We start from the raw sequence: 12,939 nt of genomic DNA on the forward strand, positions 1-12,939 counted from the left end.
CAAGTAGGTATTGATGATCCTCTGGATTTCTGCTGGGTCTGTTGTCATTTCACCCTTTTCATTCCTAATTGCATGGATTTGGGCCTTTTCTTTCCTTTTTCTGACAAGGTTGGCTAAGGGTTTGTCAATTTTGTTGATTCTTTTGAAGAACCAACTCTTGGCTTCATTGATTTTTTGTATCATTCTCTTAGTCTCCATTGGATTGATTTCTCCTCTGATCTTTATAATTTCCTCCCTTGTATGAGCTTTGGGATTGTCCTGCTCTTCTTCTTCTAGAAGCTTGAGGTTCAGCATCAGGTTGTTTAATTGGGCTCTTTCTGTTTTCCTAATATGTGTATTCACTGCTATGAATTTCCCTCATAAGACTGCTTTCATTGTGTCCCATAGATTCCGATATGTTGTATTGTCATTGTCATTTAATTGAAGGAACTGTCTGATTTCTTCTTTAATTTCCTCTGTGACCCATTGGTTATTCAGAAGTGTGTTGTTCAATTTCCACGTGTTTATGAAATTTTTTGAGTTTCTTTTGCTATGGATCTCCAGTTTCATGGCACTATGGTCTGATAACATACAGGGGATAACTTCAATTCCTTTGCACTTACTTAAACATTTCTATGTGTGAGTATGTGGTCTATTTTGGGGAATGACCCATGTGCAGCTGAGAAGAATGTGTATCCTGATTTTGTGGGGTGGAAGACTCTGTAAACATCTGTTAAGTTCATTTGTTCAAGAGTTCGATTGAGTTCTAGTATTTCATTACTTATTTTTAGTCTAGTTGATCTATCTATTTGTGACAGTGGGGTGTTGAGGTCCCCCACTACAATTGTATTAGTGCATATATGAGTTTTCATGTCCATTAGTATTTGTTTTATATAGTTGGGTGCACTAGTGTTTGGTGGATAGATATTTATGATTGTCATCTCTTCCTCTTGGATTCTTCCCTTTACAAGGATGTAGTGTCCTTCTTCATCTCTCTTCATCAGTGTTGGTTTGAAATCTACTTGATCTGCAAAGAGGATAGCTACTCCTGCTTTTTTTTGGGTTCCCGTTGCATGGAGTATTGATTTCCACCCTTTAACTTTCAGTCTAGGAGTTTCCTTTTGAATGAAGTGTGTTTCTTGTATGCAGCATATTGTTGGATTTTGCTTCTTGACCCATTCTGCCAGTCTATTTCTTTTGATTGGTGAATTGAGAGCATTAACGTTGATGGTTATAACTGAAACATATTGACTTGTCATTGCCATGACTTTTTCTTTTTGTTGGGTTTTCCCTCTTTCCATTTAATTTCTTGTCATTCCAGAAGGGTTCATTCTGCTTTGCTTCCTGGGGTTGTGATCTTCAATGTCTGTTCCTAGGATATTGTGTAAAATTCTTTGGAGTGCTTGTTTGGTATTCATGAAGTTCCTAAGGTGCTCTTTGTCATGAAAGTATCTTATTTCTCCATCCATTTTGAAAGATAGTTTTGCAGGATACATCAATCTGGGTTGGAGGCTGTTTTATTTTAGGGCTTGGAATATGTCATTCCAAGCTCTTCTTGCCTTGATGGTTTGTGTTAAGAAGTCTGCTGTGATTCTGATGGGCTTTCCTTTGTATGTGATTTGTTTCTTTTCTCTGACTGCTTGTAGAACTTTGTTCTTCTGTTAAGTTTCTGGAATCTTAACAATTATATGCCTATGTGTAGATATTTTTCTTTTTGATCAAGGCTATTTGGAGTCCTATATGCCTCACTTATCTGTATGTCAAGTTCTTTTCCCCTGCTTGGGAAGTTTTCTGCCATTACTTCCGCAAAGAGGTTTTTTTTTATGTCATCTGCACTCTCTCCTGTTTCTTCATTGAGTCCAATCAGTCTTATGTTATTCTTCTTTCATCGTTTAGCTTCTGCTGGATTGATTTCTTGTGTTCCCTTATAATTTTGAAGCAATTTTTCTTTTCCTGGTCATTAATTGCAATCTTATCTTCTATATCTGAAATTCTGTCCTCACATTGGCTCATTCTGCTGTGTAGACTTTCAATGGAATTTTTCATGTCCTGGAAATCTATTTCCATCTGTTTTATGGATTCCATTTGTTTCTTATATTGGGATTCCATCATGTTCCTGAGCTCCTCTCTAGATTTATTAATCATGTCTTGCACTAGGAACACAATTTCTCCTGTTATCTGAGAAATTTCTGATTTCATTTTTTCCAGATCCCCTTTTGTTGCTAGTTCAGTGGGTCGAGGTGGTTGAGTATCAGAGTGTTCCATCTCATTTCCCTTTGGGGTTGCTGTAGGTGATCTGGAAGTCTGGTTTTGAGACTTATTTATGTGTTTTCTCATGTCAACTGGGGGGTGGGGTGGGGTGCTATTGGCGTCTGTGTGGCTTACCTCCTCTGAGCTGGGAGAGGTTGGCCAGGGCCCAGGAGCGCCGGTAGGGATGGCAGCCTGAAAGCCCCTTTCTCTGGGCCAGGAGCAGTGGGATGGTGGCTCAGAAGCCCCTACCTCTGGGCTGGGAATGGCAGGACAAAAGGCAGCCCAAAAGCCCTTTCTCTGGGCTGGGAGTGGTGGGAGGGATGGTGGCCGGGCAGCCCCTTCCTCTGGACCAGGAGCAGTGGGATGGTGGCTCAGAAGCCCCTACCTCTGGGCAGGAATTCTTTAAATGCTGAGAACTTGATTAGCTCCAGTACAGTGGTCTGGTGGTCCGGTGTCCTCTGCATCTTTGTAGTGTGGAACCAGGTGGCTGTACAGAGACGAGGCCAAAGGAGCGGGGGGGCGGGGATTGCTGCAGGCTGATTCGGTGTTTTCAGCATGACTGGTGACCTCAGGACCTCGTCCGAAGACCTGCCTGTCTCAGCAGGCTGAGTCGGTATTTTCTGTGCGATTCCAACCTTGTACTTTCTATAAGGTGCTTCACTTCAACCCATAAAATATGCTCACTCTAAAACAAGCCTGGACCTCAGTCCTCCTCCAGCTGCTCTCCAGTCTCTCTTCTACCTTCCTGATCAAACTCCTATCTCCTATTTGCTTTTTTATTTGCTGTTAGCTTCTCTATCTGACATCGAGCATAGTCATTCTACTTAAGTGCTCTTATTAAGATCACAAATGACAAAAAAAATGAATGGGTATGTTTCAGGGTTTATGACATGGCCTCTTTGCTATTCGTGACCCTGCATATGAGGCCCTCCTGCCTCTCCATCTTCAAATTCATCTTCTACAGCTCCCAAGGCCACATTTTAGGCTCCAGCAGCACTAAATCATGGTAATTCTTCATGTTTATTAGGGTTTTTCCCTTTCAGCTGGGCTTTTGCTGGGGTTGTGCCCTTGGAATCCCCTTGAATTCGCTCTCATTCCTCTTGGATGAGTCAACCCTTGCTTATCCTTTGGGACCAGGTGTGGGTGTTGTCTCTGCAGACCTACTTGATTCAGTTCCCAGACTGTCTGGTGCTTGTGCATCTATTCACCTTTATCATCAGATGATCTTATCATCAGATCTTATTATCTGTGTATGTTCTTGTCTCTGCCACATGACAATGAGTTCCTAGAGGAAAAGCACTGTACTTAACCAGCATAGCATAATGCCTGGCATAGTAGTGCCAGATTGATGTCTGCTGGATGAATGACCATATTCTTCCCCTATGAATATTCACAGAAGAGGAGGAGGTTGGCCTGGTGATTGAAGGGTAGGCATTGCCCTGAGGAAAGGTGGAAGGGCAAGGGCCTCCTGGATGCCTTAGGGCAGGTTCCCTAGCAGCAAGGTTTGAGATTGGGTGTCTTGGGAAAGGGAAGGAAGGACCACCAGAAGAGACTCAACAAGGATGCATTCTAAACTTGAGACCAGCATCTGCCTGGGCTACTAGAAGCTCTGAACATGACTCATAGCACAGAATTGGTCCCCAGTATTGATTAGTCACGGCCAGAGTGGGGAGTTGGAGTGAGGGCTCACAAGCCTCTATAAATTTATGTGGCTCCCTTTGGGCCAAGGCCAGCTGAGTTATCATTAGTCCATTCACAGTAACACGGGATTGGGGGCTCAGGGAAGGACACAGGAGGTGTCCATCACACTTGAGGCACAGGAAATGGTGGAGTAGGTTGTCACACCTTGGTCTGCTTAGTAAACTGCACACTGTAGGGTGGAGCTGGAGTGGAGGAAGCAAATGAGCTAGCTCAGAGAGGCTGGACCAGCTGCTTGAGAACCCGGGAGACTTGCCAAGCATGTCAGACAGACTCAAGTCCTGAAGGGGATTTTAAGTATTGACTCCATTGCTTCCAATTGCATTTTTAAAATGTTAGCATGGCAGTAATAAGTGAGTGAAGGAGATGGGCAAGTCAGGAGCTGGGGAGAAAAATTAGGAGTAATTCAGTCATCAAGGTGAAAGAGGATGAATCTGAACTAAGGCAGGAGCTGTGGGGCTGGGAGGAGTATCATCTGGAAGAATGATAAAGGAGATTGGGGGGAAGATTTCTATTCAGAGAGCACTCAAAATACTCATTTCTCTGAAAGGAAGACCTATTCTGTTTACCCTGGCTGCCATGAGGAGCTGAAAATCTGTATTTTCCATCCTGCTGTAACCCAGCCACGGGCTTATAGGATGTGTCTCATCTAAACCAGAATAGTTCAAGGGAAGAGCCGTTCTGGAGTTTAGCTGAATTTAGAAATACGTGGAGGAAATATTTGTCAAGTGGCCCCTTGCTCCTGTGGCATCGTGTTGTACATCTGCTTGGGGGTTGAAAGGGAAAGTGGACACCAAAATCCATGAAATGTGATTCCTGTCCTCAGGCTGCTCATAATCTTACAGGTGAGATAGAAGCATATGACTGTCTGTAATCCAAGTCTAACTGTGATGTGTGCTACAGTGGCAGTGAGCACATGCCCGATCTTAGTCCAAAGTAGAGAAGAATACAAGAGAAGTATAAATAATATGATCTCACCTAGGCAAGGGTGCGATTAATCCTGACCATGGTCTTGGACTCAGAAAACTCTGCTTTACAGGAGAGGGGACAGTGGCACAGGGTCTGGAGGATGAGAGGGATACTGACAGGTAGACTGTCTTGCCCAGCAGAGAAACTAGAAAAATGAAGTCATTCTCCAAGAGAGAAAAATCCCAAAGGTATTAATAAATTGGGGCTTGCCAAACCAAAATAAATCCAGAGTAAATCTGGAAATAGAAACACAGGAATTCTAGGTTTTGGTATTATAGTCTAAACTTTAATTGAATTCTTATTACCCTTTCATTACCTTGGAGGAAACAATTTGAACTCCTGCGGGAAAATGGTGCTATATAAACAGAAAGCAGTGAAATAAATAGGTATATTAGTGTACAAAGGATAGTCATTTAAGTCTATTCAAACCCTAATAATAATAGTTGACTGACATAAACAACACTTTATGCAAATCTGCTTGCAATCTGTCCAAGCTCCCTTTGGAGACTTGTCTTTCTAGAGACTAACCTCTGTATTTTTCTACAATGGCACTGGGCCAGCTGTATTTTTCCACCTTTGCTTTTTCTTTAACAGGTCAACAACGAACGGCTCTATCTGCCTCTGAAGTTGGGGCAAGGGAAGATAAACATCTTTTCTTTTGGCTTCCATGTGGTGGTGGAAACTGACTTTGGCTTAAAGGTTGTGTATGACTGGAAGACCTTCCTATCCATCACAGTTCCTCGGAGCATGCAGAATAGCACTTATGGCCTGTGTGGTCGCTACAATGGCAACCCAGATGATGACCTGGAGATGCCCATGGGTCTGCTTGCATTGAGTACCAATGAGTTTGGGCAGAGCTGGGTGAAGAGGGACACCTTCTGCCAGGTGGGCTGTGGGGACAGCTGTCCATCCTGTGCCAAGGTTGAAGGTTTCTCCAAGGTACAGCAGCTATGCAGCCTGATCCCCAACCAGAATGCTGGCTTCTCCAAGTGCCACAGCAAAGTCAACCCCACCTTCTTCTATAAGAACTGCCTGTTCGACTCATGCATTGATGGGGGTGCAGTGCAGACTGCCTGTAGCTGGTTGCAGAACTATGCTAGCACCTGCCAGACTCAGGGAATTGCAGTGACTGGCTGGAGGAACTACACATCCTGCTGTGAGTCCTTCTCATCTCTCCTTGTAACTTCTCATTATTTATTATTGGTGTGGGAGGCCAGTTTCCAACTCTATAAACGTTGGAGTAAATTGAGTAGAGTGACGGAAGAATATGCACTTTGGAATTGAGTTCATTATTAGAAACAGAATATGTAACCACCCAAGAGCCTCCATTCCCTTATCTGTACAATGGGACTAATGCCACTTATTTCAAGAATTTCTCTGGAGGACAAAATACAATCTTGTATATAAACACAGAGCACTATATGTAGCATTTGGATTCAACAAGTGCCCAATAAAATATTAACCATAGACTAATCAGGGAAGAGTTACCTAGTTGGTTAGTTTGCTGACTTATGCTAGAACCTCATGAGTCCATCATTGTTCAGATAACTTACATGCTTTCTCTAAGTGTGCAATTCTAGTTGATTCACATATGGCATGTTCCAGTCTTTGTGCTTATGAAACATAGCACAATGTTTAGAGTATTAGACATGAAATTAGAACTCCCAGATTCTGCCTTGACTCTGTCCTTCAGGATCTGTGAGACCTTGGAGCAACCCACTTTTCCTCTCTGGTGCTCAGTTTCCCCCTCTGAAAAGCAAGGATAACGCTGCCTATGCCATTTATGCTACAGAAATGTCAAGAGGATCAACTTAGATAATTGGAATACTAGCACATGTGGTGCATGCTAAGTGGTATGGTTATATTAATGGCTTGCTCTGAGCCAAGTACAGTGCAACAACACTTTAGCAACATTATCCCATTTATTCTTTTCAATAACCCAATTAGGCAAAGAGAAATTGAGACTCAGAGGAGTTAAATAACTTGCTTATGCTCATATAATCTCAGTGGCAAAGTTAGGATTTGATCTTCTAACCCCAAAGCCTATACACTATAATAGTGGACTGTGTACTGAGATATTTGCCTACATTTAGCATGTGCAAACAGGAAGAGGTCAGGAGGAGAAACCACTGTTGATCTTGGCTAACCATCCATGGTCTATTTTTCTGTCTCAGTCTCATTAACTATAGCAAATTTCTTTTAGAAGTTCTGACCATACAAAAAGGCTGCAAACTGATGCTGAATGCCTCAAGCTCTATGTAAGGTACCCAGCAGGATTCTCAGAAAGTAAATTTCCATTTTCATCCTAGAAAAGAGAAATATGGATGAAAAATCAGAAATAGTATTATGGCTTAATGTCCACACAGTCAGTTTACAATCTACATGCAGTCCTGGGATTCATGGAGAGTGTGTAGGAGAGTTGGGAAAATAGAGAACGGTGGGATGGGGAAGACTCCAGTACCATTTAATCCAGGCTCAGTCCTGAGCAAGAGAGGTGCCAATAGGAGTGACTGCTAGACAAACTGGCCTCTGGTGTCTTTAAAAAGCCTGGTCTGGATAAATCCCCAGTGCTCCTAGGGACTCATTGGGGTTAGCACAGTGGAACTATAGGTCTTGCCTTCCTCTAAATCTGAAAACAAGACTTTAGACCCAGAGACCTAAAAGTACAGAATAAAGAAATAGCTTTGAAAGTGGAGATTCAGCCTGTTTCTTCTTGAAACCTACTCAGAGGGCTCCCCCTTCACCTGTAGCCATATGTGGCGATGTATTGCTCTCCGGGGAGGCTGGGATCAGAGGCATCATGTATGCCATAAAACATCATTTCTAGCTGTAATGAATAGGCAAATGCATTTATGGGGCAAATGCCAGGAATTCTCACCTCAACTGATGGGCCTTGATTTTTGTCACTTATGGGATGGAAAAGGAATCGCATCAGCAGGCCCAGTAACCTTTCCTCCAAGGAAGATCACCTCACCTCTGTGGAGTCTGGCTGGTGGTAAAGGATATAAAGACCATTTTTCTTCTTCTGTCCTGCCTACCAGTTTAACACTGTCCTTTCCTCTCCTCAAAATTCTGTCCAAATGTTGGTTGCCTCTCTGTACATTAACTAAAGTACTCCTGGGAGCTCTATCCAGAGCATTCAGAGCCAAGTCAGCCTGTCTCAGTCTCAGGTCCCTTCCCTGATATAGACCAGCTGTCTCTAGTGTGGCCCAGGCAGACACATCAGGGTCAGTAGGTAACTAAGGAAGGTTTCCATCACGAGACCCTTTTGACCTTCCTCTGCTTCAACATTTCAGAATGGGGAGTTGTTGGTCATGAATGGCAAAAAGAAAAGCTAAGGGAACAAGTACGTACTTTGAAAATGGTGTGTGGGTTGAGGGTAAGGGACAAGGTGTAGTTGGAGGCTGCTTAGTTTTCCATTTTCAATTCCAGAGACAGAGAGATACTGTGAGATACTGAACCCTACATCATTCATTCAGCAGACGGCCTGGCCTGAACAGTCATTTGTAACTATATTTGAGGTGACTTTGACCTTGGAGGGGCAGGGGCAGGACTGACACAACCCATCATTCTACAACAATTAGTTCATTTCAACACATGTGTTGAGACATGAAAAATGGTGTTTTCAGGAGAAAAGGAGTCTAACCAGAATGTTGTTAAACTTGTGGTTTGTTGGTAGCAAGGTAGAATGCCAATATTTTTCAATGATTTGGCCATTCCTATCGATAAGATAATATATTACCTAATTACTTTATTTGTAAATGCATTAGAAAATGTCTTCACACAAGTTGAACAAATAGGCTGAGAGGGAGAAAGGGAGGTAAATTGCTTTAATGACTGACCCCTCCTTAAAATTTCTTCAGCTGAGATTTTCATTCTGCCAGTCCCATATAAGGGACTTAAATTAGAATAGTTGATGGTGAGAGTAGAGTAAGAGAAACAAATCATAACTAAATAAACAGCTGTTCCTTAGTTGTTACTCCGTGCCTAGTCCTGGTGTGGTTGTGAGGTGTGAACTGACTCCTTCACTCCTCATGCTGACTCCCTATGGCAGGGGCCAGTAAGAATTCTGTTCCCACATGGAGGAAGCTGAGAAACAGTCCCTTTCCCAAGGAAGGAGCACTGGGTGAATGGGGGAATGGCCAGATGGCTCCCCGGGGAATGCTGTCTCTCTGATTCTGCACACTAGCACTTGATATATGGGAGGGGTCAGTTGAGGGCAACAATATGATTCATTTCCATTTTTATCAAAAGAACATTTTGCTCCTTCAGGGTCCTGGATTCAATGTCTGACAACTAGAGTTTTTCTTATTTCTCTGTCTATCCAATAAATTCTGTTGAATAATTTTAAAATGTTCCTGCTACAAAGACTGTTACCATCATCCATAGCAGAAGTTATTATTGAAGTACCAGGGACTTTGTCCCTCATGGAAAGTAAAAGGAAAGTATGAGGAATTTTACAGATTGCATCTCATTTTATCCCCACAACTACTTGATAAGGAGACAGTATCATCTCAATTTTACAGGGGAGAATACAGAGGTTTGGAGAGAGTAAGGAACATGCCCAAGGGAACACTGCTAGTTAGTGACAGACTCCCGGTCATACACAGAGCTGACTCCAAAGCCTTTGTCCATTCCATTGTATTAGATGGCTTCTCAGGGGGTTCCATTCATACTTCTGTCCCCCTGGGGCACATATGCTAAGACTGTCGACTGGCCAAAGGAAAAGACATGCCTTGTTCACAGTCACATGTAGGTGTAGAGCCCATTTGTCACACACAACTTTCAGGACTTCATTGAGGGGGAGAAAGAAGCACCAAACCAGTGTAAAGAACATGAAAATTTGCTTCTGAGAGTCAAATCTCTATTAACCATTTACCATGTTCTCTGTATTGTTTTGTTTGTCATGGAAGAATCTAAAGTAAAAACTAAGGAGTTTATAGTCTCATTGAAGAAATAGGACTTATTTGAAAGACGTGAAAGAACAATGAGCATATTCCCAGATATTTAAATGTATTGTAGAGCTTCCATCACTGTTAATTCCAGTACATGAACAAGTTAAATAAAACAAATTAAATAATAAAAATACAACAAGTTGTTACTGGCATATGAATAGAAAGACCAGCCAGTGAAAAGATGACAATGGCCAGAAATAGGCCTGGATACTAAAGGAAAATTAGTGTATAACAAAACTGGCATTTCAAATCATTGGAAAAAAATGTATTACTTAATAAATAATAAGATAAAGGGCAAATTTGCTGCAAACCAATAGCTAAATCCCTCCTTCATTCCTTGCTGCAAAATAAAGTCCAGAAAGAAAAAAGATTAAAATTGAACATAAAAAATTGAATTATAAAAGTAGTAGAAAAAAACAAATAAGTTTTGTTATTTCTTTTTTTAGTAATCTTGCAGTAGAGAGGAGCTTTCTAAGCAAAACACTCAAGGCTGTGAGGAAAAACTTGATAAATTTAACCATATTAAAATTTTATATCTCTACATGGTAAAAACCTATAAAAATTCAAAAAAATACAAAATTTTTAAAAGAAACAAAGTCAAATGATAAATATTTTATAACACATATGACATATAAAAGTTTATTTTTAATTTATAAAGCACCTTCATAATTTAATAAAAAATTCCAACAACACAAAATATGCAAAGGATATGAAAAGGCAATTCACAGCAAAAGACAAATAAATGGATTACAAGCAAATGAAAAGATGATCAACCTCACAAAGAAATACAAACTAAATATGCATATAGCAGACACAGTGTTTTCCACCTTTCATATTTCTAGGAATCAGAAAATTTGGTGATAAACAATAAGTGAATTAGTGGGAAAACAAACTTCCTCGTGTAGCCCTTGTAGGACTACTTCAGTGGCATGTGTCAAAAATTTACCTTCCTGGGGGTGGAGGTGTGGTTCAATGGTACAGGGCTTACCTAGCATGCATGAGCCCCTGGGTTTGATTCCCAGCATTACAAAAATAAAATAAATTAAATGTACTTACCTTTAAACGCAGACCTTTCACCTCCAGGAACTCATTCTGAAGGCTCACTTATGAGGGCAGAATTATAGTGCAGTGGTACTCAAGCTGCATCACCCTAAGCACATAAAATATAAACACCATGCAGCAGTGCAAAAACCATGATTTGAGACTAAATGGAAGAAAGACTGTCATGAAAAATCACTGAGCAGAAAGGTTTGTAGACTGTGTTCTAATTTATGTAAAAAGAAAAGTAGATATAAGGTGTGCACACATGCTCATATATGCAAGGAAAATTTCTGGGAAAATTATTATAATGTGTTATTAGAGGTTGCCTTTCCTTTGTACTTTACATTTTCTAGCACATAGAGATATTATTTTGTGCACTGTTTTAAAAATTATATATAGTATATAATCACAGTGGTTATATGAATGTATAGATATGTTAAAATTCATAGATATGTGCATTCCAAAATTGCATCTTACCACTAGATAAAAAATAAGCCCCCAGATACATACCTATATATGTTACATACTATACATGTTACTGTATAGAGTATTAGTTTTCATGTAATTGTACATACAGTATATATTAGTATATTAGCATCTATAAATCCTTTGAACAAACCAATCTATTGGACACATAGGTGGCCAGCACTGTTCGAAGCATACAAACTCATTTAATCCCTTGCAACCAGGCATGAAGTAGATGCTATTAGTATCTGCATTTTATAGACAAGGAAGCTGAGGTACAGGCAGCCTAAGTGACTCGCCTGGTTAACTTACCAGAGCCTGCGTTCTTCCCTGGGACCTTTACTGCCTTCCATAAATGCACCTAGATGTATTTGAAAAATGGTAGAACATAATCAACGTGAGTCAATGTGCACATACACTCAACACACAATGCATGTTTGTCTCGTGGTGCTCAGGGCCCTACTGTGGATCAGCTACTGGTTTTAAAGAAATGTTCTGTAGAAGTTCTGAGATGAAGATGACTTGGCATTGGTTCAGAAGGAGGGAGCCATACAGGAGCTTCAGCTGGGGCTTGAAGAATGGGGAATTGGGACAGGTTGAGAGAACAGATTAAGGGCATGAATAAGAGAGATCAGTGTGAGTGGCGACCTCAGTGCAGGTGTAGGCGACATGTCTAACTGGAGTGGAGTTCCATGTGGGGAGATGGATTAAAGGCAGCTGGTAATGAAGATCTCAGAAACCAAGGCTGAAGATAGGACGAAGATTATGGAAGGAGGCTCCAGCAACTTCCCTCTGTGCACTGGCCCATTATGTGAGCTATAGTGAGTCACAGAGGCTTTCAAGAGGCAGAGAGAGTAGTGAGGAAGAGTGGCCAGCCTCACCCATGCCTCCCTCTCCCCGAGCAAAAGCTGTAAGGAAGCTATTTACAGTGCACAGGACTGAGCACGTCTTGACTTGTCTCCTCTGTTCCAGCGGTCACCTGCCCTCCCAACAGCCATTATGAGAGCTGTGTGAGTGTCTGCCAGCCCCGCTGTGCCGCCATCCGCCTGAAGAGTGACTGCAACCACTACTGTGTGGAAGGCTGTCAGTGTGATGCGGGCTACGTCCTCAATGGCAAGAGCTGCATCGTGCCTCACAACTGTGGTTGCTACTCAGATGGCAAATACTATGAGGTACGGGAGGCCCCAGTTTTTCTTTTTGCCAATCATCAAGTTTCATTTCAACTCCAAAAGGTGGTTGGGATTGACAGATCTCCCAGTCTGATGATGTGGAATTTGGTGCTTATTGCCAGGCAGGTAGGGGGAAGAAAGAGGTCAAGCACTGCTCAGAGGAGGTTCTTGGTCACTGTGAGATTTGGAAAAGCTCTGGGTCTCACTCTCGTCTCCTCTCCAAATGGGCAAGGCCTCTTACTCTCTCAAAGGCCTTTCTCTATAGCCTAGGCCCTTCTGAATTCCTATCCTGTATATCCGAGTTTGAAAGGCTGTTGCTTGGAAATATGGTGGCTGTGAATCTGACATTTGTAACTGTCTCAGTGAAGGACATTTTTAAACTATAATATGTGGAGCTTGAAGCTGGAGGAGTG

At 41.8% G+C, this 12,939-nt stretch overlaps 1 protein-coding gene across 1 annotated transcript in view; it reads left to right on the forward strand.

Annotated features, from left to right (window-relative positions):
- Tecta (tectorin alpha) overlaps nt 1-12,939 on the forward strand; it is an 83,221-nt gene that overhangs the window by 42,120 nt on the left and 28,162 nt on the right. The window contains exons 12-13 of the mRNA XM_021249082.2: nt 5,491-6,052; nt 12,330-12,529. Of these exons, the coding sequence (XP_021104741.1) occupies nt 5,491-6,052; nt 12,330-12,529 (762 nt within the window). The remainder of the gene's footprint in view (nt 1-5,490; nt 6,053-12,329; nt 12,530-12,939) is intronic.

This window comes from Heterocephalus glaber, unplaced genomic scaffold (genome assembly GCF_053883595.1).
Source record: "Heterocephalus glaber isolate CG9 unplaced genomic scaffold, H.glaber_assembly_v1.0 deba00001431, whole genome shotgun sequence".
Taxonomy (NCBI): Eukaryota; Metazoa; Chordata; class Mammalia; order Rodentia; family Bathyergidae; genus Heterocephalus; species Heterocephalus glaber.